Source organism: Apteryx mantelli, chromosome 2 (genome assembly GCF_036417845.1).
Source record: "Apteryx mantelli isolate bAptMan1 chromosome 2, bAptMan1.hap1, whole genome shotgun sequence".
Classification (NCBI taxonomy): domain Eukaryota; kingdom Metazoa; phylum Chordata; class Aves; order Apterygiformes; family Apterygidae; genus Apteryx; species Apteryx mantelli.
The window spans coordinates 95,196,864-95,223,702 of record NC_089979.1 but is presented as its reverse complement, the minus strand read 5'-3'; the positions used below and the strand labels follow the sequence as shown (position 1 = coordinate 95,223,702).

The 26,839-nt window shown below is 38.9% G+C and overlaps 1 protein-coding gene across 3 annotated transcripts in view; it reads left to right on the top strand.

The window, feature by feature from the left end:
- TMEFF1 (transmembrane protein with EGF like and two follistatin like domains 1) overlaps window positions 1–26,839 on the top strand; it is a 135,173-nt gene that overhangs the window by 102,396 nt on the left and 5,938 nt on the right. For all 3 annotated transcript variants that reach the window (XM_067292418.1, XM_067292417.1, XM_067292419.1), the window contains exons 5-8: window positions 7,286–7,382; window positions 21,446–21,594; window positions 22,513–22,578; window positions 25,715–25,838. In XM_067292418.1, the coding sequence (XP_067148519.1) occupies window positions 7,286–7,382; window positions 21,446–21,594; window positions 22,513–22,578; window positions 25,715–25,838 (436 nt within the window). The remainder of the gene's footprint in view (window positions 1–7,285; window positions 7,383–21,445; window positions 21,595–22,512; window positions 22,579–25,714; window positions 25,839–26,839) is intronic.

The window sequence follows — 26,839 nt, the reverse complement described above, 5'->3', positions numbered from 1 at the left end:
AACAGTGGAGTGAGTGGGTATTAATGTTCTCCAATCACAGTCTTGCAGTTGACAGGTGCCATACAGGCAAGCGTGGGACTCTGGATGGTGCAGCCCATAGAAGAGGGGTTTGTTCTGGGGTGCTCCCCAAGAGTTAACAAACCCCGGGTGAGGGTTTGCTGTGGCCCTTCCTATTTTTCCCAGATCTTTTTGAGATTAGTGAGACAGCACATCAGTAAAAATCACTGTACTCCCCAAAGAGATAGGAATTAGTTTTCAGAGGGGCTTTTTGGACAAGGGAGAATCTTTACTCCTTACAAGCTCTCTTTGTTTCTCTGCAACAATGATATATATATATATATATATATATATATATATATATATATATATACACACATATATATATATATATATATATAGCGGAGCTCCCTTTCCAGGCCATGGCGTGGGGTGGACCAAACTTCACCTTAACACTGGCTGACACTTTTGCTTCAGATTTGATTGAAAACCCTCAGCAGAACCGTAGACACATTACAGTTGTAGGAACACACAAATGAGTTGCCAAGGGAAGCAATTTACTGCTGTCCAGATACTCTAGAGCAACTGTCCATTTGTAGCTCTTAAGATGTAGCTAGCCATGTTCTGTAGAAGAATAATGACTCGAGGAGAAGTGTTGGGGAACAGCGCAGTGTAGAGAGACAACTGGGAGTCGCAGATCCCATCCTTGTGCCTCATTTCTCTTGAACAGAGCATTAATGAGGCGCTGCCCTGAAACGGGAAAGGAAGCTGAAAAGAGAGGGAAAATAAGCTTTCACTCAACATGAAATAAAGAAGTCAAGAATAGAATTAATCAAGATACCATAGAATGTGAGCAAAGAAACTCTGTAATCATCTATACTTCAACATTAGAAGCCTGCATAATAAACATGAGGAATTTGAATTACTCATTTATGAATATATTTTGACCTAACTTGTATTACTGAAATCTGCTGGGAAAAGTTGATTGATTGGAATATTAAAATTAATGGCTATAACCTATTTAGGAACAATCAAATGGAAAAAAAGTAGGAGGGAGGGGCAGTCTGTCAAAAGATGCATTACCTATTCAGAGACATTTGCAAAAGAGAAGCTAATGGTCTCAAATGTTAATGGGTTAACTTATTCTAACAGCATGAAAATGGGGTACTGAGAAAGCCTGCTACCAATTCAGGCTGAAAAGCAGTATTTATCTATTCTATATTGGTGGGAAAAGCTGCATTTTCTTGGAGGACTTCAATCTAAATCCTGCGAGGAGGCAGCAGGGCACCAAGTAGGATCGTAACCCTGGATTTCAGGAGAGCAAACTTTGGCCTCTTCAGGGACCTACTTGGAGGAATCCCATGGGTGAGGGCCCTAGAAGGAAGGGGTGTTCAAGAGAGCTGGTTAATATTCAAACATCACTTCCTCCAGGCTCAAGAGCGGTGCATCCCTATGAGTAGGAAGTCAAGCAAAGGAGGCAGGAGACCTGCATGGATGAGCAAGGAGCTCCTGGCAAAACTCAACCAGAAGAAGGAAGTATACAGAAAGTGGAAAGGGGGACAGGCCACTTGGGAGGAATATAGGAATGTTGTCAGAGTATGCAGGGATGCAACGAGGAAGGCTAAGGCCCGTTTGGAATTAAATCTGGCTAGGGATGTCAAGGACAGCAAGAAGGGCTTCTTCAAATACATCAGCAGCAAGAGGAAGACTAGGGAAAATGTGGGCCCTTTGCTGAATGGGGTGGGTGCCCTGGTGACGAAGGCTGCAGAGAAGGCAGAGTTACTGAATGCCTTCTTTGCTTCAGTCTTTACTGCTCAGGCCAGCCCTCAGGAACCCCAGATCCTGGAGGCAAGAGAGAAAGTCTGGAGAGAGGAAGACTTTCCCTTGGTGGAGGAGGAGTGGGTTAGAGATCATTTAAGCAAACTTGACACCCACAAATCCATGGGCCCTGATGGGATGCACCCACGAGTGCTGAGGGAGCTGGCGGACATTATTGCTAAGCCACTCTCCATCATCTTTGAAAGGTCATGGAGAACAGGAGAGGTGCCCGAGAACTGGAAGAAAGCCAGTGTCACCCCACTCTTCAAAAAGGGCAAGAAGGAGGACCCAGGGAACTACAGGCCAGTCAGCCTCACCTGCATCCCTGGAAAGGCGATGGAGCAGCTCATCCTGGAAGCCATCTCCACGCATGTGGAGGAAAAGAAGGTGATCAGGAGTAGTCAGCATGACTTCACCAAGGGGAAATCATGCCTAACCAATCTGATAGCCTTCTATGATGGAATGACTGCCTGGGTAGATGAGGGGAGAGCAGTGGATGTTGTCTACCTAGACTTCAGCAAGGCTTTTGACACTGTCTCCCATAGCATCCTCATAGACAAGCTCAGGAAGTGTGGGTTAGATGAGTGGACAGTGAGGTGGATTGAGAACTGGCTGAATGGCAGAGCTCAGAGAGTTGTGATCAGTGGCACAGAGTCTAGTTGGAGGCCTGCAGCTAGCGGTGTCCCCCAGGGGTCAGTCCTGGGTCCAGTCTTGTTCAACTTCTTCATCAATGACCTGGATGAAGGGACAGAGTGCACCCTCAGCAAGTTTGCTGATGATCCAAACCTGGGAGGAGTGGCTGATACGCCAGAGGGCTGTGCTGCCATTCAAAGAGACTTGGACAGGCTGGAGAGGTGGGCAGAGAGGAACCTCATGAAGTTCAACAAAGGCAAGTTCAGGGTCCTGCACCTGGGGAGGAATAACCCCATGCACCAGGACAGGTTGGGGGTTGACCTGCTGGAAAGCAGCTCTGCGGAGAAGGACCTGGGAGTGCTGGTGGACACGAAGTTAAGCATGAGGCAGCAATGTGCCCTTGTGGCCAAGAAGGCCAGTGGTATCCTGGGGTGCATCAGGAAGAGTGTTGCCAGCAGGTCGAGGGAGGTGATTCTCCCCCTCTACTCAGCCCTGGTGAGGCCACATCTGGAGTACTGCGTCCAGTTCTGGGCTCCCCAGTACAAGAGGGATGTGGCACTACTGGAGCAAGTCCAGCAAAGGGCTTCTAAGATGATTAGGGGACTGGAGCATCTCTCTTATGAGGAAAGACTGAGAGAGCTTGGCCTGTTTAACTTGGAGAAGAGAAGGCTGAGAGGAGATCTTATCAACGTGTACAAGTATCTGAAGGGAGGGTGTCGAGAGGATGGGACCAGACTCTTCAGTGGTGCCGAGCGACAGGACGCGAGGCAATGGGCACAAACTGAAACACAGACAGTTCCATCTGAACATGAGGAAAAACTTTTTCACTGTGAGGGTGACAGAGCACTGGAACAGGTTGCCCCGAGAGGTGGTGGAGTCTCCTTCTCTGGAGATCTTCAAAACGCGCCTGGATGCAATCCTGTGCAATGTGCTCTAGGTGACCCTGCTTGAGCAGGGGGGTTGGACTAGATGATCTCCAGAGGTCCCTTCCAACCTCAGCGATTCTGTGATTCTGTGATATGCTCTCTCATGCTGCTAGTGCTAAAACATCATGCAGCTAGTAATGAAAGAAGCTTCTACAAATTATAGATGACTATTGTCTAACTTGGAAATGTTGCACCAATACACATTCATCTGTATTACACTTCATTCTGATAGATGTACCTTGGTGGTACCTCAGTGCAAGTGATCTTGACTTGATCATATTTATTATATGCAAACAGAATAAAGTGCAAATAAATAATTATATATAAACAGGGCCTAGCAAGTCATAATGAAGAAAAAGGCCACACTTTCTTAAAAAACAAACAAATCTAATTTTAAAAGATAGAGAAAGCAATTTTAGGGGAAAAAAAAAAAGAACCCCGAGCTAGTACTTGGAGGCTACTGTTTTTGAAAACAAAAAGATATCAGAGATAGTTAACAGTGAGTAGAAATAAAGCCAATCAGGAAGGGTGTATGTGTGTATATGAGCATTGTGAGAGAGGAGAGATTACCAAAAAAAAAAAAAAAAAAGAGAGGCTTCCTTAACTCTATTACCAAATCGAAATACTAGTAGAGCAGAAGTACTCTATAAAGCAATCTGGTTGTATCTGGAGTTAAGTCAGATAATGTATATAGGATATGATGAAATATTTTCCATTCTAATGGTACCTCAGAAGGATATTAAGCACCAAATGTTGAAGTCAGCTGTTTTGTAACCAGCAGGTCTGGATAATTTGCATCTGAAAGTTTTAAAAATGGGTGGCAAAGAATTCTTTGGACTCCTAATGTTGACTTTTTTTTCCCCCTCAATGTAAGTCTTGGAACAATGAGAAGTGACACACAAATATTTTGAAAAAAGATAAATTTGGTGACGTAAAGAGATATGGCCTTTCAAACTCAGCATCTGTCAGAAGCAAAACAGTGGAATAGAAGATGAAGGAATCAACTGAATACAGAACTAAAGGAGGGGAAATTATTTAAGGCCATTCATCATGGGCTCATGGAAAATCTGTATTGAGAAGTGGGGTTTTTTTACTTATTTTTCCAACAAAGAAGTTTGTACAACAGAACATTTTATTTAAGTGTACTACCACAAAAACATTACTTTTCTCAGTCAAAGTCAATGTCTCATATACATCTAAATAACTAGAGGACACAAAATCCACATGGTGCACCTATAATGTGTCAAAAAATTTGCCAAACAATGGGTCATGAAATGTAAAGGAACCATTAGAAAATAAGTGTGTTTCTAGGAACTGTTCTTGGCCTCCTGCCCTCTTTCTTTGGTGACCTGGGAGCAAATCAGTGGTGATCAAGTTTGCACACTGGAAGCTAGAGGACAGATCACTGAGCTAATGGTATACACAAGCAATCAGGATTTTAATGTCTAAGAGTATAGTTTTATGTGGAAAGCCCAAAATGTAGACCATTCTTACTGGATGTCAGCCTCTCTCCTACAGATTGACGGTTCTGAAAAGACCTTGTTGGGAAATAAGGTGGATAATAAAGTGCATGTGAGCTTTCAGTACAGAAAAATGGTCAAAAATAAGAAGATTATTAGATGTTTAAACTGAAGAATATCATAGACTTTTTTCGGCCTTGATGAGAGGCCACTTATGGAATAGTGTGTTCAGCTCTTGTATCCATAACTCCAGGAGGGTCTTTTATATATTGGGGAAGGGATTAGAAGGTCATGAGAACAGTTAGAGATATGGAAATACCATGGAGAAAAGACAAGCAGTGCCATTTGTTTACCTTTACCTAACCTTAAGGGGTCACTTACTGGCATGTAAATATTGACATGGAAAAGTGAAATCTGTTATTAAAGGATACTCTAGCATGGCAAGCATAGGCATAAGTATGTGGTATTTCAAATGAAGAAAAAAATCAAATGAAAAAGATAACATGCATTTGTAAAGATAAGCAAAAGTGACCACTACTGCACCTTAATAAAGGTAGTGAAGGAATTTCTGCATTGGAAATTTCGTAATGAAGTTTGGATATGTGTTAATCTTAAAAAATGCATGACATGTTTCAGATAGAAGTTAATTTGATAAAGAATCACTTACATTATTCTCCATGTAAGCCCAGCCACATGTAGGAGGGAGAGGTTCCCTTCAGCCAAGATATGGGTAAATTAGGAAGGACTATTGTGGATTCCTTTCTTCCTATTTACATTTAAGGAACACCAACTCTTTTTGTTTGGTGGTGTTTGACCTCCTGTTGCTATAGCACACAGAACTGCTTTATTTTTAGTGTTGTGTGCATTTGACAGCCTTGAGTAGATAGCTTTACACTAAAATGATACTGTAATATGCTTTGTGTAATAACTGTAATACCTTAAACTGTTCCTGACTCCCATTGCAAATTTCTGTGGGTCTTTTCCTTCTTTTCAAATGTCTTTATCACCATTATTGCTTTGTTAAAATCAAAAATACGAGAGACTAATTCTAGTGAAACTAAACCTTCAATCATTTAATCTGATTTATCCCCTCTAAAAATATAAAGTTGCTTATTGAGCCTTATCTGTAGCGTAAATCATAGCTGCACATAATTTTTCACTCTAATGCTTCTTATTTAACATTACAAAATGTTTGATTTTAAAGTGTTTTTTTTTTCGATTCAAGGAAATTTTACCAGCCATTAGCAATCCTATGAAAATTAAACATAAACTATGAAGTTTATTTAGAAGGAACATAAGTTTTAATGTTTGAAGTTTATTTTTGTATATGGCTTTGCTACTGGGATCTTAATTCTCAGTGAGAAGTATCTTAGATAAGGGATGAAGTGGTGTACAGCAACTTCAAGCAATGCAACAAACTATGTTTAATGTCATAATTCACTATAAGTACCTTGCATCCTACTAATAATGTGATACTTGTGGCTCTGAAAAATATTGACATCTTTGTTTATAGATACATTGCTTTTTATTGTGAATCTGGGAGAAAAAGTAAGGGAAAAAAACCTTTTTTCTTGATTTGCTTGATATTCTTGAGTAATATGTAAGCCTGACTGGGGGAAACTAATGTTGTTATCAGAGTACTGCCATGTTCTACCGTATATTTCCTAGCTGTTCAGCATTCATTTCTCGATTTTTGGTTGTCCTACATTAAACTTTATTGAGTTTATATTTCTCTTTTACAAAATGAAGAGTTTTGGTCGTCAAGTTTGAAGTCAACAATAAGAATGATGCAGATGTTTTTAGGACCAGTATATTTGAGATATTCATTCTACCTTTTAGAGGACATAATATTTCTATTTAGTTTCTTGTTAAGATGACTCTCTAGGCCTTTTTTTAGTTCTGCACAACTAATTAGAAAAATCTGGAAAATATGCAACAGCATGTATGAGAAAGGAGCACAGTCTAATCCAATCATCAGAAACAGAGGGAAAAATGTAAAAGGTAATATTACATAAGTATGTCTGTTATTAAAGACTATCAACTAAAATAGCATTCAAATCCCTTCTACTTAATGGTCAAGGATATTAAAAGGCACAGGGTTTATATGTTATCAGTGTCAATTAAATTTAAATGTGGCTAGGATACATGACAGTGCAAATTGTGTGTCTGGGGTGGGGCAGGAAGAAATAAAAATCACTAAAATAACAATAAAGGAACAGTCAATTGGTGATGCAGTCTTGTTTTTTGGGGTGCCCTCTTGTCATTTTCACTGTTCTGACAAGTTCCAATTACCCAATTTTGAAAGAGAGAGCACAAGTGAATATAATGGCTTCAGTGTAAGTATAGGATAACTTCAAGTTGGCAATAGCAAGGCAAATGGATTTAGGTAAGCAAAAATAGAGCCTCACATAAAAGTCATGCTTTCTGTTAACAATGCCTTGTTCTGTTTAGAGTATGAAGGATCTGGGACAGAAGTTCAGAGGAAGCATTCAAAATGTGGAGTTTGCAAATACAGAGCTGAGTGTGATGAAGATGCAGAAAATGTTGGGTAAGTAATAAGCTTCTCTTAAAAATATTGATGAGCAAAAGAGGAAACCAATAAAAGTACATGATCATCTGCATGACAGTAATGTTTGCTCTTACTAATTGAAGTTTCAATGCTGTCCAATAATAATGTATTTGATATGTGTCAGTAAAGAGCAAACACTCTTCAGTTATGTGAGGTGTTAGGAGAAAAAAACAAAAAGGAGTATTGGAGAATCTCTCTCAAATATTTTTCAAATGAAGGACTTCTGTTTTACTCTGACAACAAAAGAAATCAAAATGCAAAATAAAAGAACCACAAGACTGAGATTTTCTCTTCCCTTCAAGTTCTCTTGCTTCTGCATGGATCTAAACATTAAGTTGAACTGGGGACCTGAGTTGGTTGCTTTTTCCGAACTCACTGTGGCAACTGAATTCACAGTAGACCTCTAACAAGCACCTTTGGGAAATATCTCTGATGAAGTACATCAGTCAGTTTTCAGAGCTCAGAACAAATGACCAAGAAACAAGAGAATTTTAAAGACAATCTGTAATACATAAGCAGATGTACCAAATTTCCCTACCGAGGTGCATGATGATCGCAGTGTATATGTGGACTCTCTGTAGGTTGCTGTCAGAATGAATAGGGACATCATGGAGGGAGGGGCTCCTTCAGACAGATCTGGGAGGTATTCAGGTTTGGAGGGAGGGGAAAGAAGTCACCGGTAATTTATCAAGTTTTGTTTTCCCAAAGCCATTGTTCTGGCAATGGCCTGCAGTATGGAAGAAACTTAACTTGGTTCTTGGCTGTATGGACAGGTATTGGCATTGCAGCCACAAAAACAGTGTGCAAGGGTGCTTGAGAAAATTATGAGAGGAGTGTGAATGGAGCATGCTTGTGTAAATGGAGGAAACAGCATTTAAGAATAAAAGTAGTTGAAGATCTCTAATCTGCGGGAGCACAGCTCTCCCTTTCCCTGTCTTCTAGCTGGAATCCATTTCATGTGAAATATTTCTTAATTACATGAGATTTTATTATGGAATATCAGTATGAAGACTTCTCAGGCAGTAGAGAGGCTTAGCACTAATATTCAAGATGTAAAAATACTTATAAAATTGCAGTGTACAAGGGAAAACAAAATGATAATAGTACACATGACTACTGGCATGATACATCATGTTTCATAAAATGTCATATTACTGAAGTGAATTTGCTCTTTGGTGGACAGACATATACAGGCATACCTCAGAGATACTGTGGGTTTGGTTCCAGACCGCCGCCGTAAAGCGAATATCGCAATAAAGCAAGTCACATGAATTTTTTGGTTTCCCAGTGCATATAAAAGTTGTTTACATTATACTGTAGTCTATTAAGTGTGCAATAGCATTATGTCTAAAAAAACAATGTACAAAATGTGACACAGACACAAAGTGAGCATGTGCTGTTGGAAAAATGGTGCCGATAGAATTGCTCGACGCAGGGTTGCCGCAAACCTTCAATTTGTAAAAAAATATCTGCGAAGCACAATGAAGCAAAGCACAATAAAACAAGGTATGCCTGTAAGCTGTATCCAGTTTTTATAATAATAATAACTTTCTACAATATTGGCTTGGTCTGTTTCACTTATGTCTGGTAAGGTCAGTATAGATTTGTTTGTTACATGCACTGAGATGTGCTCTTGGCTATGGAAAATAAATCCTCAAGTCTTCAACTTCTGTAAAAGCTTAACTATTCATTCTATACTTGTAGAATTTGCATTCTTGTGGCAGCATAGTGTCTATGTAAGAGTTAGGGTAAAGAGAGTGAAAAGGGGGTTGATGCTCTCTTTTTTTCTTATGGTGAGCATGGAATAATTATCCCTTACATCTTACTTGCATAAAATGAAGCCATATTACCCTTCTTGACAAGAAGAGGAAAAGCTCTTTTGCCTCTCTAAGATTACTTTAATTAGTCCTCCTTTAAAAACATTATATGGAAATGAAAGTGTTTAAGGCTGCAGAAGAAAATACTCAAAAGTAAGAAAATATTCCTGCTCACTGACAGGTTGCTTACAACCTATCAGGTCATTTTCTCAGTTCTATCCATTTTCCAGCCTAAATAACTTCATTTTTTGCCCATGAATTCCTAATCTGCTCTCAGTGCCTTTAATCATTGTAACAGGCTTTAGTGATATTCAGTGTCAGTTTAGATTCAGATTAAATAGGGCCCTGTTAACACAGATTGCTTTTGCAATGATCATTTTTGACAAGTCACATGGAAAGCCACAGACTTACTTAAGCAGAAGTCAGAAGTGAGAGTTAGTGCCTTTTTTGCTAAAATCAAAACAATTATTTATCTGGCAGAAACGAGGGGGGGGTCAAAAACATATATTATTAGAGCACCCCTTAAGACTTCTTATTTTGACTCCTCTTCTGATATGTTTTCAAGGAATTTTTAGATCCCACAGAATTATATCTTTATATATAAAGTTATTGGCAACTCAGTTCCATCAAACTTGCATAAACACTACCAGGTTCATATTGTTATTTATTTTAACTTTGCACAATATTACTACCACTACCAGCAGCTCTAGCAAGCAATACAAGCAATATAATTTCATAAAGATATTCTATCTTGATTTTCCTTTTTAGACCATGAGAAAGGTCACTGTAGCTTTTTTTGGATAATAGCCTAATGTCTACATAACCACAAACACAAAATATATTCAGTTCATGTCAAGTAAACTTTTTAAGCCTTGCTTGGCTTTCTGTGATGTTAAAACACTTAAAGTCATTGGTTTGTCCACATACTGCATTTTAAGTGGACTCTGCTTCATGATAATAACAGTCAGCTGTATTATCTCTTACTGTTCATTAGATAATCTCAAGACGTATTCATAAGATGCTGTCCAATACTTATGGTAAATAAAGAATTATACATGTTTTCTTCATCTTTTCCAAGCTGTGGAATCCGAAACCCTACAAACATCAATTCCTTTCTGTTCCAGTTGCTCTTGAAAAGCAAGAGGATATCTCTATCCCCCTTTTAGGAACAGAGAAACTAAGTTACAGATAAAACGATTAGCCTGAGGAAAGAAACAGAATTAGTGGAAGGAGAGACATCCATGCCACAGAGGGCTGAGTGGTTTGAAATAAATGAACTATCATTAATGAGAAAGCGTGGGTCCTGCCAGCAGGCCAGCCACAGCAGCCTGTAGGGCAGGATAGGCAGATATTCCCCCAATAAGGGAAAGATGCTACTAAAGAGAGTTTTATTGCATATGTTACAGTGGTTCCTCTTCTGAGCCTTGAAGATGTGGGAGTCCTATGCAAAAAATTATGACACTTGCTAGTTTCAGTGAAAACTATAAGATAATTCATACAAGAAAGGTGCAGGAGCAAGACAGCAGCAGCAACCACTTGGCATTTCTTGATTTTTAGTGGAACTTGCTGATTTCTAAACAAATCCTTCCTTCTCAAAGGTGCAGCAATAGTGGGAAGGGCAACAGACACAAATCAGAATACAGGAAACTCTGATTAGACCTAAGGGAAAATGTTTTTATCCTGAGGCTGGTCAAACACTAGAGCAATGTGTCTGGTGAGGCTGGGGAGTCTCCATCTGTGGAGATGTTCAGAATTTGACTGGACACAGCACTGAGCAACCTGATCCAGCTGGGCCAGCTCTGAGCAGGAGATTGGACTAGATGACCTCTAAATATCCCTTCAAACCTAAATTATTATTCTACAGTTTTATGTAGTTACAAAATCTTGGTGCTTTATGAAAGCAAATTTAAACAAGTTTAGTTGGATGCAGTTGAAATATAACCCATGGTACAAGTTAGTAATTTTAATTTATTGTTGCTCTTAAACTGTACTGTCCTCTTTGAAGGAATTATCAATTTTTAGTTTTCAAATTTAGAGTTACAACATTGCGGCTGTTTCTGATCAAAGTTGCAAAGCATTATTTCATTACACAAGATTATATGTAGTCTGAAGAATTCAGGTTTTGCACCAAGGTTTAGATTTGTATCTTTATCTTGTTTTGTTCCTTGGAAACATTATCTATTAAAAACTTAAGTGGTAACAATGCATGGTAAAATGAATGCAAAAATATAAACAACTTTATTATTTCCATGGCCTCTGCAAAAATTGTCAATGTTGATTTTAATTTAAGTGGACTGATGGAGAGAAAGAAGTGAAATCTGAGCAGATGGTTGTTATAAACAGCATGCCATACTTAGCAAAATTAATGTTCAAGTGTATGCAAATTAGTACATTATGTAATATTTCTTTATAAAAATGCAAAAAGGAGTCAGGTTAAGGAAACCACAGAAATATTGTTCTCTTTTTTTCTTTCTTTATAACTCATAAGTATTTTAAAGAATTGTTACTTTATAGAAAGGCTTTTAGATAGCATGCAAAATCCTCAGTGGATGCATTAGTCTTAAGTTGCATAAAGGCATAATATGACATATTGTTTGTACGGTCATTTTCTGTAGGTCTGCAGTAACAGGAGCAAATGACAGGTTTCACATGGATTGGCCATGACTTTTTATTCCTTTGGCAACAAACCTGATATATACATTGTATATATACATTGTATACATTATGGGAAAAGTTGCCATCTGAGACTGGTCAGTACCTCGCTTTCCACCCCTGCCCATCAATATTCATGTTTTAAAGTAGACTGAATGAAATGAAAAGTAGGGGTTTCATCTCGGATCTCACATTTTATTTCCTCAAATATGAAGTATCTTTCCAACACAAAAAAGTAGCATATGCTTATGAGGAGCTAAATCTTCTGCTCTTGCACTCTTTCCTCTTGCATGCCAAAGTACTACTAGATAACCTAAATAAAACAACGTGCCAACATCTAGTAAGTGTCTGAAAGAATGTTGATTTTAAAGTATGTTGTAACTTCCGAAAAATAATATCCAGAATGAAATCATAGAACTGTAGAATAATTGAGATTGGAAGGGATCTCTAGGGGGGTCATCTGGTCCAACTTCCCTCCCTGCACTTGAAGCATGTCTAGTCTATTCAGGTTGCTCAGGGCAACAGAAGGAGAGCTGACAAGCTCCCAGGGCATCTGTTCAAGTGCTAAACTGCTCTCACTCTGAGGAATGTTTTTCCTTAATCAAAATTTCTCTTTGCTGCAACTTGTGACTGTTGTCTCTCGTCCTTTTGCTGTGCATCTCTGAGAAGAGTCTCACACTATCTTCTCGATAACCCCTCTTTAGGTAGCTGATGACAGCAATTAGATGCCTTCTCAGCTTCCTCTGGGCTAAATAAGCCCAGCCTCCCATGCCATTCCTGAGGCATCACATGCTCCAGCCCTCTAACCATCTTAGTGGCTCTCCACTGGACCCTCTCCAGTTTATCAAATATTTGTTGTATTGGGGGTTCCAAAACTGGACAAAGTGTTCCAGATGTGTCTTTATGAGTACTAGTGGGGGGGAGTAATCATTTCCCCTGCTCTGCTGGCTACGATCTGCTGGCTGATGCAGCCCAGGATGCAGTTGACCTTCTTTGCTGCAGGGGCCCATTGCTGGCTCATGTGAACCTGTTGTCCTCCAGGACCCCCAGGCCCTTTTTTTGCAGAACTGCTCCACAGACAGTCCATCTCCAGCCCGTCCTGTAGTGTGGAGCTATTCCACTTCTGGTGCAAGACTTTCCATTTGTCATTGGACTTCAGGAAGTTCTTGCTGGCCTGTTCCTCCAGCTTGTCAAGGCCCCTTTTGAGTGGTAGCCCTGTCCTACAGCTTATCAAGTGTTTCGTGACAATCTTCCTTTCCTTCAGTCCCCAAGTGGCTTCAATAATTTTTTTTAATTTTAATCAAAAATGTCATTTTTCTTTTTTGTTCTCTGATGAGATAATCCTGTTAACTCAAAAATAGCTTCACTGTAGAAGTTCAAATTTGTCATTTTAATGTGTCATGTGTTATTAAATTTAGCTAACATTCTCAGTTTTACCTATTTTTTGTTTTTTAACAGATGAAATATTAAAATGAGATTCTGAGCACATTCAGTCTCTTTTAGTAAAGCTCACTATGCTATCAAAGATCTGTTTTGACTCCTAATGTAGATTTTCAAGAAAGATTGACAACTGATCCCCAAGTAGACCTTTCCAGATTAATGTTTTACAAAATTTACTTTGGAAAGGAAATGTATCTCAGCGACACATAGATCCAGCTGGAGTATAATTTACATAATATCTGTTTTCACAATGGCCAAAACAGGAATTCAGTATTATTGGTATTAACACTTAAAAATATCTACAGGGACATTTTCAGGTTCTGGCCTTTGCTTTGTCTGTATTATTTGTTTTCCAGGGAACAATTTGATCTTTTGATGTATAGCATACTGGTTCATACTAGCCTCTTTTGACCACTTGTTCACTCACTTACCATAGTGAACAAGTTTTGACCTTTTTAGGACATGATGTAGTGTGTGTGTGTGTGTGTGTGTGTGTGAGAGTATATATACACACACACACAAATATATATATAGGTATTCATAAGGAAGGGCTTCTTAATCCTATGTCCTGAAAAGCTGTAAAATAACACAACAAACGAAAGAGGGGATTTCTGATTGTGTTTTGGGATTATTGAATTATGTAATACTGGGCTATAGTAAATCCTGATATGGAAGGAATAGTATAACAGTCTCCTCATTATACTGACTATTAAAAAATTTAATAGATTCTAGGTGGATAATAATCCAGGCCTGTTTATTTACATATAAATTTAAAAAACTTTGGACAAGTGTGTGCAAAGTCTTTGAAGGTTTATGTTATTTGAGGGTGGGAGGGGGTTAGGTCAGTCTTGTGAAAACAAATATATGCTGCTGGAAGCCACCTAAAACTAGAGACTTAATTTCTGCAATGGTCAGAGAAAGTCATGCCATGAAATCAGAACAGAGGGAGAAGGGAGGGGGCACTGGACTGGCCAAGGCCATGGCTGAAAGCTAGTTGAAGCTTATTGTATTTAAAGGATGTTCTGCATTGCTGAGGAGAAGTAAAGATTGAGAGGATGTCCAAGCAGGCTGCAGAGAAGCTAGTGGAATTGAAATCTAGTTCTCTTGTCCTTATCTTCTCTGTGCTACAAAGGGGTTTTAAAAAGAATTCCAGTAAAACTAATGAAGATTTAGCTCTAGCTGAATAGATAGAGAAATCACTTTGAAATCCAAAGATTGTTAGTTCAGGTTTCATCTGGGAAGAATTGCACACAAGGGACAAAACAGCAGATGAAGGTAATCCTTCATTTGACTTTATCACATTTGGTTATCTGCTTAACTGCAATTGCAACACCCCTGCTATTTCAATTCACCTAAATTTATTCTATCTAGCATATACTTATTCATCTGCTGTTCTCACACACTTTGTTTAATTCTAGTATTTCCATTTTAAATTTGTAAATAGGTGTGCCAATAAATAGGTGAGTAGCTGAGAAAGCTTACTGCTGCTACTAGAAATAGGTAGCGAGCAGTAGTCTCTGTGGGGGGGGGCCAGTCCTGAAAAAATACTTTCTTGAGCAAATCCCAGATGGACACAAATACAGCAGCCTGATCTGTTAGTTGGAAAGGTTGGCCTCTCTCAAAAGCCAAACCCATTCCACAAATATCTAATGCTTGTGCTATCCTTTCTTTTCTCTTTTCTTGCAGTCTGCCATGTTTCTTAAGCACACAGAACTTCCAACATATCATGTACACTTTGAGGCCTGAAAACAAAAAGGAGCTTTGAAAGGTGTTCTGATCTCTGGGGATCTAATTAATTTACTGATAACAGCAAGTGTTCTTACAGCCTGAGTTCATTTCAGATGTGTCACATCATTTTACTAAACAGGTTTTCTTTGCTACAACTAGTAGCCCTTTATAAATGATCAGTACACTCTGTTCTTATTTATTAAAAACACCTAAAATTGAGCTTTGTTCTAATTTTATCACTTTGTATTTATCCAAAATTCAAATGTTTTTGTATTTAAGTAATGTTGTTTATGAACACTATGTATGCAACTTCTAAAAGCATTTGTCACAGGAAATCTAAACTTCTGTTTGATTCTGAAAAGCAAATTGGTGCCTTCTTTCTTGGGGAACCAATACTCTGATGACATAAGTCATAAAATGAAGTTTCTTTCTATACACCCTAGTACATCCTAAAAACATCTGAATAAATCCTATTGACTTTGCAGGACTAAGAGGGAGAAAAGATGCATTGAGAACACTAAGCAGCAGCCCTCTCTAACAAGACATCCACTTGGAGAATTAACTAGCTGTTTCAAGCCTTTTGGTTAAAACCAATAGGAAGGTTATCATGAGAAAATTCTTGTGGTGCTCCGGCTCCTTTTATCCCAGTGTAACTTTTATATCAACCAAGCTGTTAAGGCAAAAACTTCAAGCACTCATTCAGTTCTTTTTGGTAATAAGCATCAAGCACCTGCAAGAGGTCCTTAATACAAGTTTCTCTTAAGTGACTTTTCCTTAAGTGACTAACACCCTTCTGAGGGGTGCATTGGGCAGCCATATATCAGCCAGAAGGTTAGCTGGTAGATTTTTCTTTCTTTTTGTGGGGCACCAGGCAGGTTCAGGTCTGTCAAATATATACAAAAGCCAACAGCAGAGCAGCTGGGAGAGCACAAGCTGTGGAGACCTTTTTCTAAGATTTTTCCAAGATTTTTTACTTGTATTGGGATGTGGTGATTGATGTATCCAACATAGCTTGGCTTTGGCAAGCCTGAGGCAAGACTGGCACCTTCAAAAAGCAACAGGGAAACAGAGGAGCTTTTTAATGTAGGTTTTTTTTTTTCATTTCTGATGCAGACTTTGCTGTGCTTACGTTTATTTTTGTCAGCTCCATGTCAGCCTCACTTAGTAATTTATGCTTGGACCACTGCTGGACTTCAGGCAATTGTTGCTTGAAGTTAGTCCAAAAAGCAAAAATATTTGAGAGCTGGGGAGAAAAATACAATTAAGTTTAAAAATGCTCTACCATTTTTGTTTTGGATGTTTTCAGAATGGTTGCTTTTCTCTTTGTGAAAATTTGCAAAATTTTAGCTTTTCTTTCCCCAGATCCTTCCCCATTCCCAGGATTCTTACTGATTCCCTTATGGGGACACTCATAAAGAATAAACATACCAGTCAGAGTGACATTTGCCTGAGGAACAGTGCTCAAGTTTCTGTGCTGCCTGTCTGTGAGATTTCTCACACGCTATTCAAGCAGTGTTACTGACTGCTCTGCAGGGTGGATGATCGCTTCAGCTGTGGTTGTCCCATATTCCCACTCCTGGTCTGCTTACAGCAAGGAAGCAAATTAGACCTAGGTTTGAACCTGGTTCTGTAGTTATATATGACTAACATCATCATATGCTATCATCTCCTTGGATTGTGCCAGCCATCCAAACCAGTCTTTAACATTTAAAAAAATATACTGAGGGGTCAAAACAACAATTTTTAAGAGATTATAGGAAGTTAATTCCTCACATAAGAATTGAGTTTTTATATCTGAGACACTTCCTATTATTACAAATATTGTTGCATGATACATACAGTTCTATTACTTTGTTATTACAAGACAGTCATTTTGGTACATTGTAATTCTGGTGTGCACTTACCTGCTTACATCAGGCAACTCACTGATACAGCACACCTCATTTTTATTTCTACTGATGATCAGGGATGGAAATGCATCTTGCTCTTTTATATAAGGAATATAAAGAAAATTCTATATAAAAACCAGTTAGAATCAAAACTGCAATGTTGTCTCAACAAATGCAGAATGGTGTTTTAATATGTATTAAATATGAGAAGAACTAAAGTTTTAAATTCTATTCAAAATATCTTTTTTATATGAATTCAAAGAGGGGTGAGGGGGTGTTACTGTCTCTCCTGTGACAGAAAATGATGTCAAAAATAGAATACTGATGCTGTTTACTGAACCCTGAGATCACAGCCTATCAGAGTGCAGTATGACAGAGATAGAGAGCTATGGGAGCAAGTTCAGTGAAGGGCTACTAAGATGACTAAGGGACCGTGCCCTTGTGCCCTTGTGGCCAAGAAGGCCAACGGTATCCTGGGGCGCATTAGGAAGAGTGTTGCCATCAGGTCAACGAAAGTAATCCTCCCCCTCTACTCAGCCCTGGTGAGGCCACCCCTGGAGTGCTGTGTCCAGTTCTGGGCTCCCCAGTACAAGAGAGACATGGCACTACTGGAGAGAGTCAGTGAAGGGCTACAAAGATGATTAGGGGACTGGAGCATGTCTCATATGAGGAAAGGCTGAGAGAGCTGGGCCTGTTCAGCCTGGAGAAGAGAAGACAGAGGGAGAAGCTCATCAATGTGTATAAGTATCTGAGGGGAGGGTGTAGGGAGGATGGGGGCCAGACTATTTTCAGTGGTGCCTAGCAATAGGATGCGAGGCGACGGGCACAAACTGAAACACAGGAAGTTCTGCCTGAACATGAGGAAAAACTTCTGTACTGTGAGGGTGACTGAGCACTGGAACAGGTTGCCCAGAGAGGTTGTGGAGTCTCCTTCCTTGGAGATATTCAAAAGCCGTCTAGACACAATCTTGGGCAATGTGCTTGAGCTGACCCTGCTTGAGCAGGGGAGTTGGACTAGATGATCTCCAGAGGTCCCTTCCAATCTCAACCATTCTGTGATCCTGTGAGCATCTCTCATTCAAGGAAAGGCTGAGAGAGCTGGGACTCTGCAGCCTGGAGAAGGAAAGGTAGAGGGGGGGATCTTAATATATTCTAATATCTGAAGGGAGGATGTAAAGAGGGCAGGACCAGACTCTTTTCAGTGGTGCCAGTGACAGGACGAGAAACAACAGGCACAAACTGAAACACAGGAAGTTCTGTCTGAACATAAGGAAAAACTTTTTTACTGTGAGGTTGCCTGAGCACTGGAACAGGTTTGCCCAGAGAGGCTGTGGAGTCTCCATCCTTGGAGATATTCAAAACCTGATGGGACATGGTTCTGAGTAATGTGCTCTAGGTCACCCTGCTTGAACAGGAGGGGTTAGACTGGATGATCTCTAAAGGTCCCTTTCAACCTCAGCCATTCTGTGATTCTGCATTAAGGACGGCCCTCCAGCAGGGGGAGTGTTGTATCACTGTTGTATCAGTGTGCTGTATTATAATACTGATAACCATTATGCTTGTGGGCAGCAGGCATGTGGCCTGCCAGCTGGTTGGGGGTCTATCTTGCCAGCGAGGGCCTCACCGGAGATTAGTGTGCCTGTAACCCTTACACCCTGACCTACCACCTGATCAGGGTCTGTCAAACCAGCTGGAGGTTTGGTGTGCTGGTAACCATCCAGTAAATCCCAGTATTCAGGTCCACTACAGGCTGTCATTTATCTGTCTCACCTGTGACAAACACCAGCTCTGTTCTGCTTGAACAAGACAAAGCAACTGTAAACCATTGTGGTTGGTAAGTGTGCTTCAATTGCTTCAAACTGTCTTAGTCATCATGGAAATGTCACAAGATTTCATCTTGCTTTTTTTCTTTTCCTACATTTATATGCAAAATTTTAAGTAATAAAGGGAAATTTTTGTACATAAGCTAGATGGTTAGAGTTAAGGAAACAGTAACCTAAGTGTAAACATAGTCAGAAATTTGCAACTGCCTCAAAATGGGCATTTTGCAGTCCTAAGGAAGTAAGCATTTGACATTAGTTATTAAATCTGAACATGACAAAGGATGACAATGTACAACAAAAAATCCTCCAAGCAGTTTCAACTCTGTAGTGACACCACAAGAAAGAAAGAAATATTTTCAAAAGTCACTGGAATGACAAAACAACAACATTAATTATGATACTGTAGACCTTGGATGTTGACAGACAGCTGCTTGGGCATGGAAACTGTCTGGAAATAGAAATAAATGTGCTTGAATTTGACAAGCATGGGCATGCACATGCAGCAATGATCGCTTTGTGCTAAGACCAGGTAAAGGTATTAGTAAGCAAATAGCCAGTGTCATACAATGAGGACTATAGTACTCTTAGCAGTTTGTGTCAGTGGTGCAGAACTGCTGCGCTGTGGGCCTTTTAGATGCATATTTGCATATATTAGGTTTAATCCTAATAAGCCCCTTACTAGGTTTAAAATTATGTGGGAGTATGTAAACAAAGAAGTACTTCCTTTCCTCGGTTTATGGTTCACCTTTCTAGTAAGAAAAATTATTGTAGGTTCATCATGTTGATATTTAGTGACTTAAGGAATACTTTGAGGTAGGTCCCTAAGATGTGTAGAGACTCTTTACCGGGGCAGTTTTTAACTGTCAGCAGGTGCACTTAAAAATCAGTTTGCTGGAGATGTTCTTTAGTCTAGCTATATTCTGAAGTTCATGGGCATGAAACACTACTGGGAAAAGCAGTATCTTCAAAGCCACAAGTAATTTGTTAATTGGATAACAAAAGATGCTCAGAGAAAGAGAGGGAGAGAAAATGGCAGGAGGAATAAGAAAAAAGGTTCAGAGTAAAACCCGAAATATTTGCTCTTATTCAAGAAACTTAGAAGGCATTGAGGTCTTTCAGCACAAGGATCACAGGAAGATTTAGGAACTCTGTTATATAAGGTGAATATCATCTGCCTTAATTTCACCTAGCAAAATTAGAGGTCAAATTGTTTTTAATTACCTGGGTTCTCCCAGAACTCAGGCATCAGCCAGGCCTCTAATTACTAAGCAGATGAAATCAGAGGCAGTGACCCATCTGCAACTGTATGGAGCAAAGTGTGCTGATTTCAGTGCACTCTGACCATCTTCAGTGTTTCTGCACCATGGAATTCAGTTCTATTGTTACCGACTTCAGGCCTACGTGTATCAACTTAGTTCATTCACTTGTATCAGAAACATCTGGAAAGAACATAAAAATCCTGCAAGTTAGTAGTTTGGGGTTTTTCATCCATGTCTTATTAGAATGATTCAAGATTAAGCTAGTGGCAGTTCCTAACAGTCATATCATGTGCCCTGTGTGTGGGCTTCCTGGCATGGAGAAGAAAGAAGCTTACTGAGGTAAGAGATATATGTGCTCACTCCACTTCTTGAGAAGATGCAGTGTAACCCTTCCTGCTCTCGCAGCATGCAGAAGGGGCCAGGTGGAGAGCTCCACCAGGCACCCTCATTCCCATTCTCCAGCCAGAACTCCTTACTTCTCCCCATTAGAGGCAGAGCGTGGCTTGCAGAGTACTGTGAAATGCACAGAGAACTTTCCTCTAAAAAAAAAAAGTTCAGTTAAAAATTAGAATATTGACTGAAATAAACAAGCTTCTGAACTAGAAAGTGCTGCTAAGCCATTCACACATGTCAAATTTCAGAGCTTTTTCCTGGGGTAACAGAACTATCTAACCAAAGGGTGATCTGTCATAGTCTTATCTAAGTCTCTGGCTGATCTACCTTTGGGTTGTTAGGAACCACCTATGTGGTAGGTCTTCTTTTTGCCCACCCTTTCATTTTATGGTCCCTAGTTGCAAATTATATGGAAAACGCTATGTTTGAAATGACAGAAGAGTTAATTGGATGCAATATGAAATAATTCAGATTGCATAATCCTGTTTTCAGTACAACACAATAAACGCCTGTTAACTTTCAAAGGCATGAATGAAAGTCTTGTTAAAATAACACAGTTGACCAAGCATATTGATTCTGTTCAGCTTCTAGAAATAAAAAAAGACTTTGTACTACTTAACAGAAATGGGAGTTCCTTTTTTTTTTTAAAACTCTCAGGGATCCTGACCCCCACAAAAAGTAGAATATATGGTTTTGTTCACACTAGAGAATAGACAACACATTAAACTGTTTTATTAATGTAATACATCTTCCTAGTAATATGTTATCATTTTCAGGTGTTAATCAAAGAGACTGATATCATAGTAAAACTAAAAGAAACATCAGTAAATTATTAAAAAGCACATTGAAGCACCTATTATAATTCTGTAAATTCTGCCTGGAAATCTGAGATGTAAGTGAATTCTTTGGAATCTACATGCAACATGCAGCGTAAAGGAAGCTGGTATTAGTATATGAGACAGTGTTTACTCAGAACTCAACATTACCTAATTTTTGTCTGTTGGATGTCAAGTTTGTTTTGTTGTGTGCTTTAATTAACAGGTGTGTATGTAATATAGATTGCAGTGGATACAGTTTTAATCCTGTGTGTGCTTCTGATGGAAGTTCCTATAACAATCCATGCTTTGTTAGAGAAGCATCATGTCTGAGACAAGAACAGATTGACATAAGACATCTTGGCCACTGCTCAGGTAGGTTTGATTTTATTTTTCTTATAAATGTAAATTCTGACATAAAAGGCTCAACAGAACTTTTTCTTTACCATTTTTATTTAGAACTCACTGATCTAGTTATCAGTGAATTCCCTGCCTATATTTTGTTTTCCCACTTAGGGAGACTTTTGAGTTCCTGAATCCCACAGAATGATTCAGATATGGCCTGTTTACATTAGCTTTTTCTGGCTGCTGTTGCCTGGAAAAACAGCAGAAGGTCTTAGGAGAATATAAGCAATAGCATACCAGGTCTTATATGAGGGGGTAGTAAGAAGCAGGAGAGAAAAAGGAATACTAGTATACTAGTATGTGGAAAATGTTCACTATTGCTGATGTGGGCCATACAATATACTTCTAAGGTAAGTAAACTTGGGGCTCAATAGTGCAAGTATTTATGCGCTTCCTTTTCCAACTTTGGAATGGTTCACTGAAACAGTTTGATTACTTCCACATGTATTGTTAATTATGTGCACAACCGTTCAGTTTTGGGGTCTTGAATCCAGCCAAGCAAAGGTGAATTGAATTTAGGACCTTCTCATAGGAATAATACCTTTCCAACATCTCTTTGGCAGTTACATCTAGAAGCTGCAACCTTGACTGTTCCAAAAACAAAACAGAGACGGTCACTAAAATAATCTAGGCCCATATCACAAAAGACATTTCTGTTCAGAACCTACACCTTGTAATGTGCACCTTATTGCTCCAGATGCTGGTGTTACTGCCTTTACAGTACATGCCTGCTTGTACAGGAGGAGCAATGTGGGAATGTGACCAGTTATACTGTAATTAAAATACTTCTTTGAAATACTTTCTTCTCTGATGTTTCAATAACATATATGTAGTGGTCTGGAAGTAAGCCTTTTCTGATAGCTATCTATGCTTGTATTTATCATCCAGAAACAGATGACACAAATGCAGTTGGAAAGAAAGATGATGGAATGCAGTATCGGCCAGAGGTGAAAGGTATTGTACTGACATCATGCTATTAGGTTACAGTTTTACAAGGTGACAAAATAGAGCACAGAGGTGCCTTTTCATCTGCCTCAGAACTTTGATTTCTATAACCAAGGCAGACAGAAAGAACAGGTTCATTCTTACAGCATTCTCCTTGCAAGGCTGGCAAGAAGGAGGTATGAATGTTTTGTGAGTTTTGCCTGCTGTATTTCTCTATGCTGCTCAGCTGCTCACCCCTCTGCTCATCTGTCACAGGAGTGGAATCTGCCCAGTGGCTGTGACAATGCCTTTACTGTCACCAAGCCACCATGTTCCTGCTGAAATGACATAAGCCCCCTGTGACCAGTCTTTTCTGACCACTTATGAAAAAACTGGCAGACTCTGTTAGATGGTTTTAAAATGTTCTATAGAAATGAACATGCTGAATCACATTGTTTGAAATGTTTTAGCTATATGAACGAAATGCTTAGCATAAATGAAATTTTAGAGAGATCTTCAATTTCTTAGTTATTTTACTTGTTAGTACCTCATGTGTGTTAAGTGCATTCTCAGAACACACACCTTTCTGCATTTTATTGCTGTCATTCAAAGCGTTGCTGTCCAGGACAAAACACTTCTATCTTTCTTAAACAAGAAAGATAACACTTAAGGCAAAGAGCACATCTCCATAGCTATTAATCTTTCCTCCTCTTCTCTCACAAAGAGGAGCATCTTCTCTGTTAGCTCTGGTCTTTATTTTTTCTGTCATTATACTGTTTGGCACTCCCATGGCCTCCCAATGTAAAGCTGTCCAGCCATGGTTTTAGATACTCCTTGTAGGCTTCTTGAAAACCCATTCTTTGCCAAAAGGCTCCATATATTTTTCCTTTTCACAGGTTCTCTTATTTTCACTACTTAAAAGGTACCAATTGGAATGATTTAACGCCCATTTTCACTTATATAAGGAAGGCATAAGAGGCACCAAATGGAATTTACACCTCATTATGTCATGTAATGAAACACCACTTTTGGTTCCTATTCCAAAGAAGTTACAGCCCTTCCTTTATTGCATAGAAATTGCCCTTGAAATCCAGTTAGTGGAAAAAGCAGTGTATATTATTATTATTATAAACGTGTATTGCTTGTGCACTCAGAGGTGCATGCAGTCTCAGATTAGGCAAATACTGTAAATTAAGGCAGTATGTCTCTGTAAAAAAAGTTTAGACTTTTTTGTTTATCATTAGTCAGGTCTTTTTAGACAGTGAGAGTCTACAGTGAACTAATTTAAATGACTCCTTCTTCCAGGATGAAATAGCAGTTCAGACTTCTCTTTGTTTTCTTTTGCTTTGAAGTCTTGTGCATTACTCTGTGTTATACCCTGTTCGCTGAATGTATAAAAACTTTTAGTCTTTAGACTCATAACTGTGACAGTCTCCTTCTCCCTGCAGTATGAGTATCTACCTAAAGTTGCACCAGAAAGGTCTCTCTTCCCTTTTTCAGCTGACTTGCTGTTTTTGTCTCATCACGATGGCCATCAGGGTTTCACATTCTGTGCCTGCCTCTTCTTTTTGGAAAAGTATCTGTACTTTTATATTCTGTTGCTCTTTCAAGTCTCCTACACCAGTAAAATCTTTTACTTTAAAGCTCTGAAGCAGTCTGGCCAGCCTCTCAGATTAAAAATTGATTCTCATCAATAGATGAGTAAATGTCTATTTTGCACTAGGAATCTTCTGTGTTTAACAGCCATTCTTTGTTTAATACAAAGTTTTGGCTCTGCTTTGGGTGGCTGTGGCTACGCAGCCCTCTTTGTGAGGGTTGTGTCTTTTCTTAGGCCTCACATTCTATATTAGTATATATATTAAAAGCATAGATGATGCACCTATATAAACAGACTAATATAATTGTATGTAGCTTTGGATTGAGCCTGGATATGACAGTGGTTAACTGCTTGGAGGAGAAGGGAGGTAACAGGTTTGGGGTGACCAATCTCCAGTTTTCTCCTCTTAAACATACCATAACATAGTTTATTCCATTAGGCCAATTTCTAACGTATATGTCAGTACTGGGCAATGTTCTTCCAATATAGCAAGTCTTTTATATCTTTGAAGCATAGCTTGAACCAACAGGCTTCCTGGTATCTAAAACCTCTAACATTTAGAATATATATTTTTCTTGAAACAAATTAGAAAATATAACAGAAAATGTTCAGGGAAAACCTAAAACAGCAGCAAGCCTTTTTTTGTTGTATAAAGACATTCTCTTTCCTTTCTGGTGTTATTTCAAATATCTGCAGTTGTACAAGAGGTTTCTTCTCCACAGTCACCTTTTCCTTTGCACCTGCAGTTCATTATCATCTTGTATTTGTGATGCTGTAGTCTATCGCCATGGAAATAAACATAATTCCACAAATTCAGCATAGCATTCACATTTCTAGATCCCTGCACCTTAGAGAAGTTCAGAACCAAATACAAACTCCTGTGTTTAGGACTTTATTACAGAATAATTTAGGGGAAAGAATGGTTGAAAATGTACACAACTTTTGTTAGTTTTAGTAATGTGACAGATATACAAAAGATCTTGGGGCAGGGGGGACTGCCTGCCAAAGGAATTAATATCTCAGACTCACTTCAGCACTTAGAACTTTCCTCTCCATCAAAATGTTTCTCTGAGGTAGCTGTTTTAATGTGTTTGATTTCAGTTATAGTGACTGGTGAGATCAGTCAGATCAGGGCTTTATCATGTTATTCTCTATCCAGTAATCATAAAATATGGTTTACCTCCTTCTTGACTCTTCAGGTTTTTTTCCTCTGCTAAAATGCTGGAGGGAGCTTTATGTTTCTGTGTATTAGCCCTTTGCCACAATGCCACTGAAAAAACTTCTGCTCATCTTCCTGCATCGGGTTGGTTCTGTGTCTTGAAGACTTTTCTCTTTTCAACAAAGCTGACAAAAAAGCATATTTAGATATCTCCAAGGAATGTTTTCAGTGCAATACATCCTAACAACACTCTGTAGGCATCTCTGAAGCTTTATCCTTATGCCTTTGCTTTATTATTCTGTATTCCCTTCTCCACTACCAGTTTTTAAAGATATGCTATTCGTGGTTGAGGGTTTTTTTATAAATATTGTAAAGCTATTTATAATTATTTATGTATATTTCTTTTTAAGATGCCAGTGATCAAAGAGAAGACATTTACATTGGAAACCACATACCTTGTTCAGAAAGTTTCAATGGCTACTGTATACATGGAAAATGTGAATTCATTTATTCCACTCAGAAGGCTTCCTGCCGGTAAGTCCTAAATGCCTACGAAATATTCTTGAAATTACTGTAAAACTTAATCAAAATGCTCTCTAAACATAATCACAAAATGTATCAGTTTGCAAATAGCTAAGCAGTGGCACATAAACCATATCCTATATTGTGGGCAGTTCATAGCTACACCAGTCATGAGACCAATAGTGCTAGGAGGAAGGGTTCAGTCTCCCAGGCACAGATAACTGTCCTATTAGAATAGCATAAAACCTGATGGCTCAGAAGTCATGGGTGAATGGTGAAAGGCAGTAAAATATCGTTGAGAACCTGGGAAAAGGGAGGAACAGGAGAATGCCAGGACTGCTGCAGGGAGTTGAGCCAAGTGGGAGTGTGGCATGTATATGTTTTGGACCCAAAATGCTGAATCCTTGCACAGCACAAAAGTGGGCTCACAGAAGTGGTCTCTTGCTTTATTTCAGCTCAGGTATTAGATAGTTCTGAATCCCTTTGAGAATTGTGGCCTTAATGTTGTCTCCTTACTTTCATCTGCTAAATCCTATCTAGAGAAAATAAAATGCTGCTTTTTCCTTGCATGGCTTTTCTGTATTAGCATACATTCCCCATTGACCTCTTTCAGTCTGTTCTCATGCTATCTGGGCCTTTTATTGCTCTATTCACAAATTCTCTCTAGAGTATCAATATATTTTTAACATTTTATTACTCTTTTTCAAAGTAATATGCTTTATTTTATATAGACAGAACAGAATTGCAAAATACTCTTTAGACTATGTCTTTTGTCTGCTAAATATAATCTAGTAGCTCAGTAAAATCAGTATTAAGCCATTAAATTTTTCCCAAGAAATTTGATATTTCCATTTTATTTCCTTAGCTCCCAAATAGGTTTTTATTTAAATTTCACCAAGTAAATTCTACTTCTGTTTTCCTTCAAAAAAATCATTTAAAAGACTATTCATAGAAAAAGGATGCTTCTTCTTAAAAGTTTCCCACTTGTTAGTAATAGCTTTCACTGCAGAACT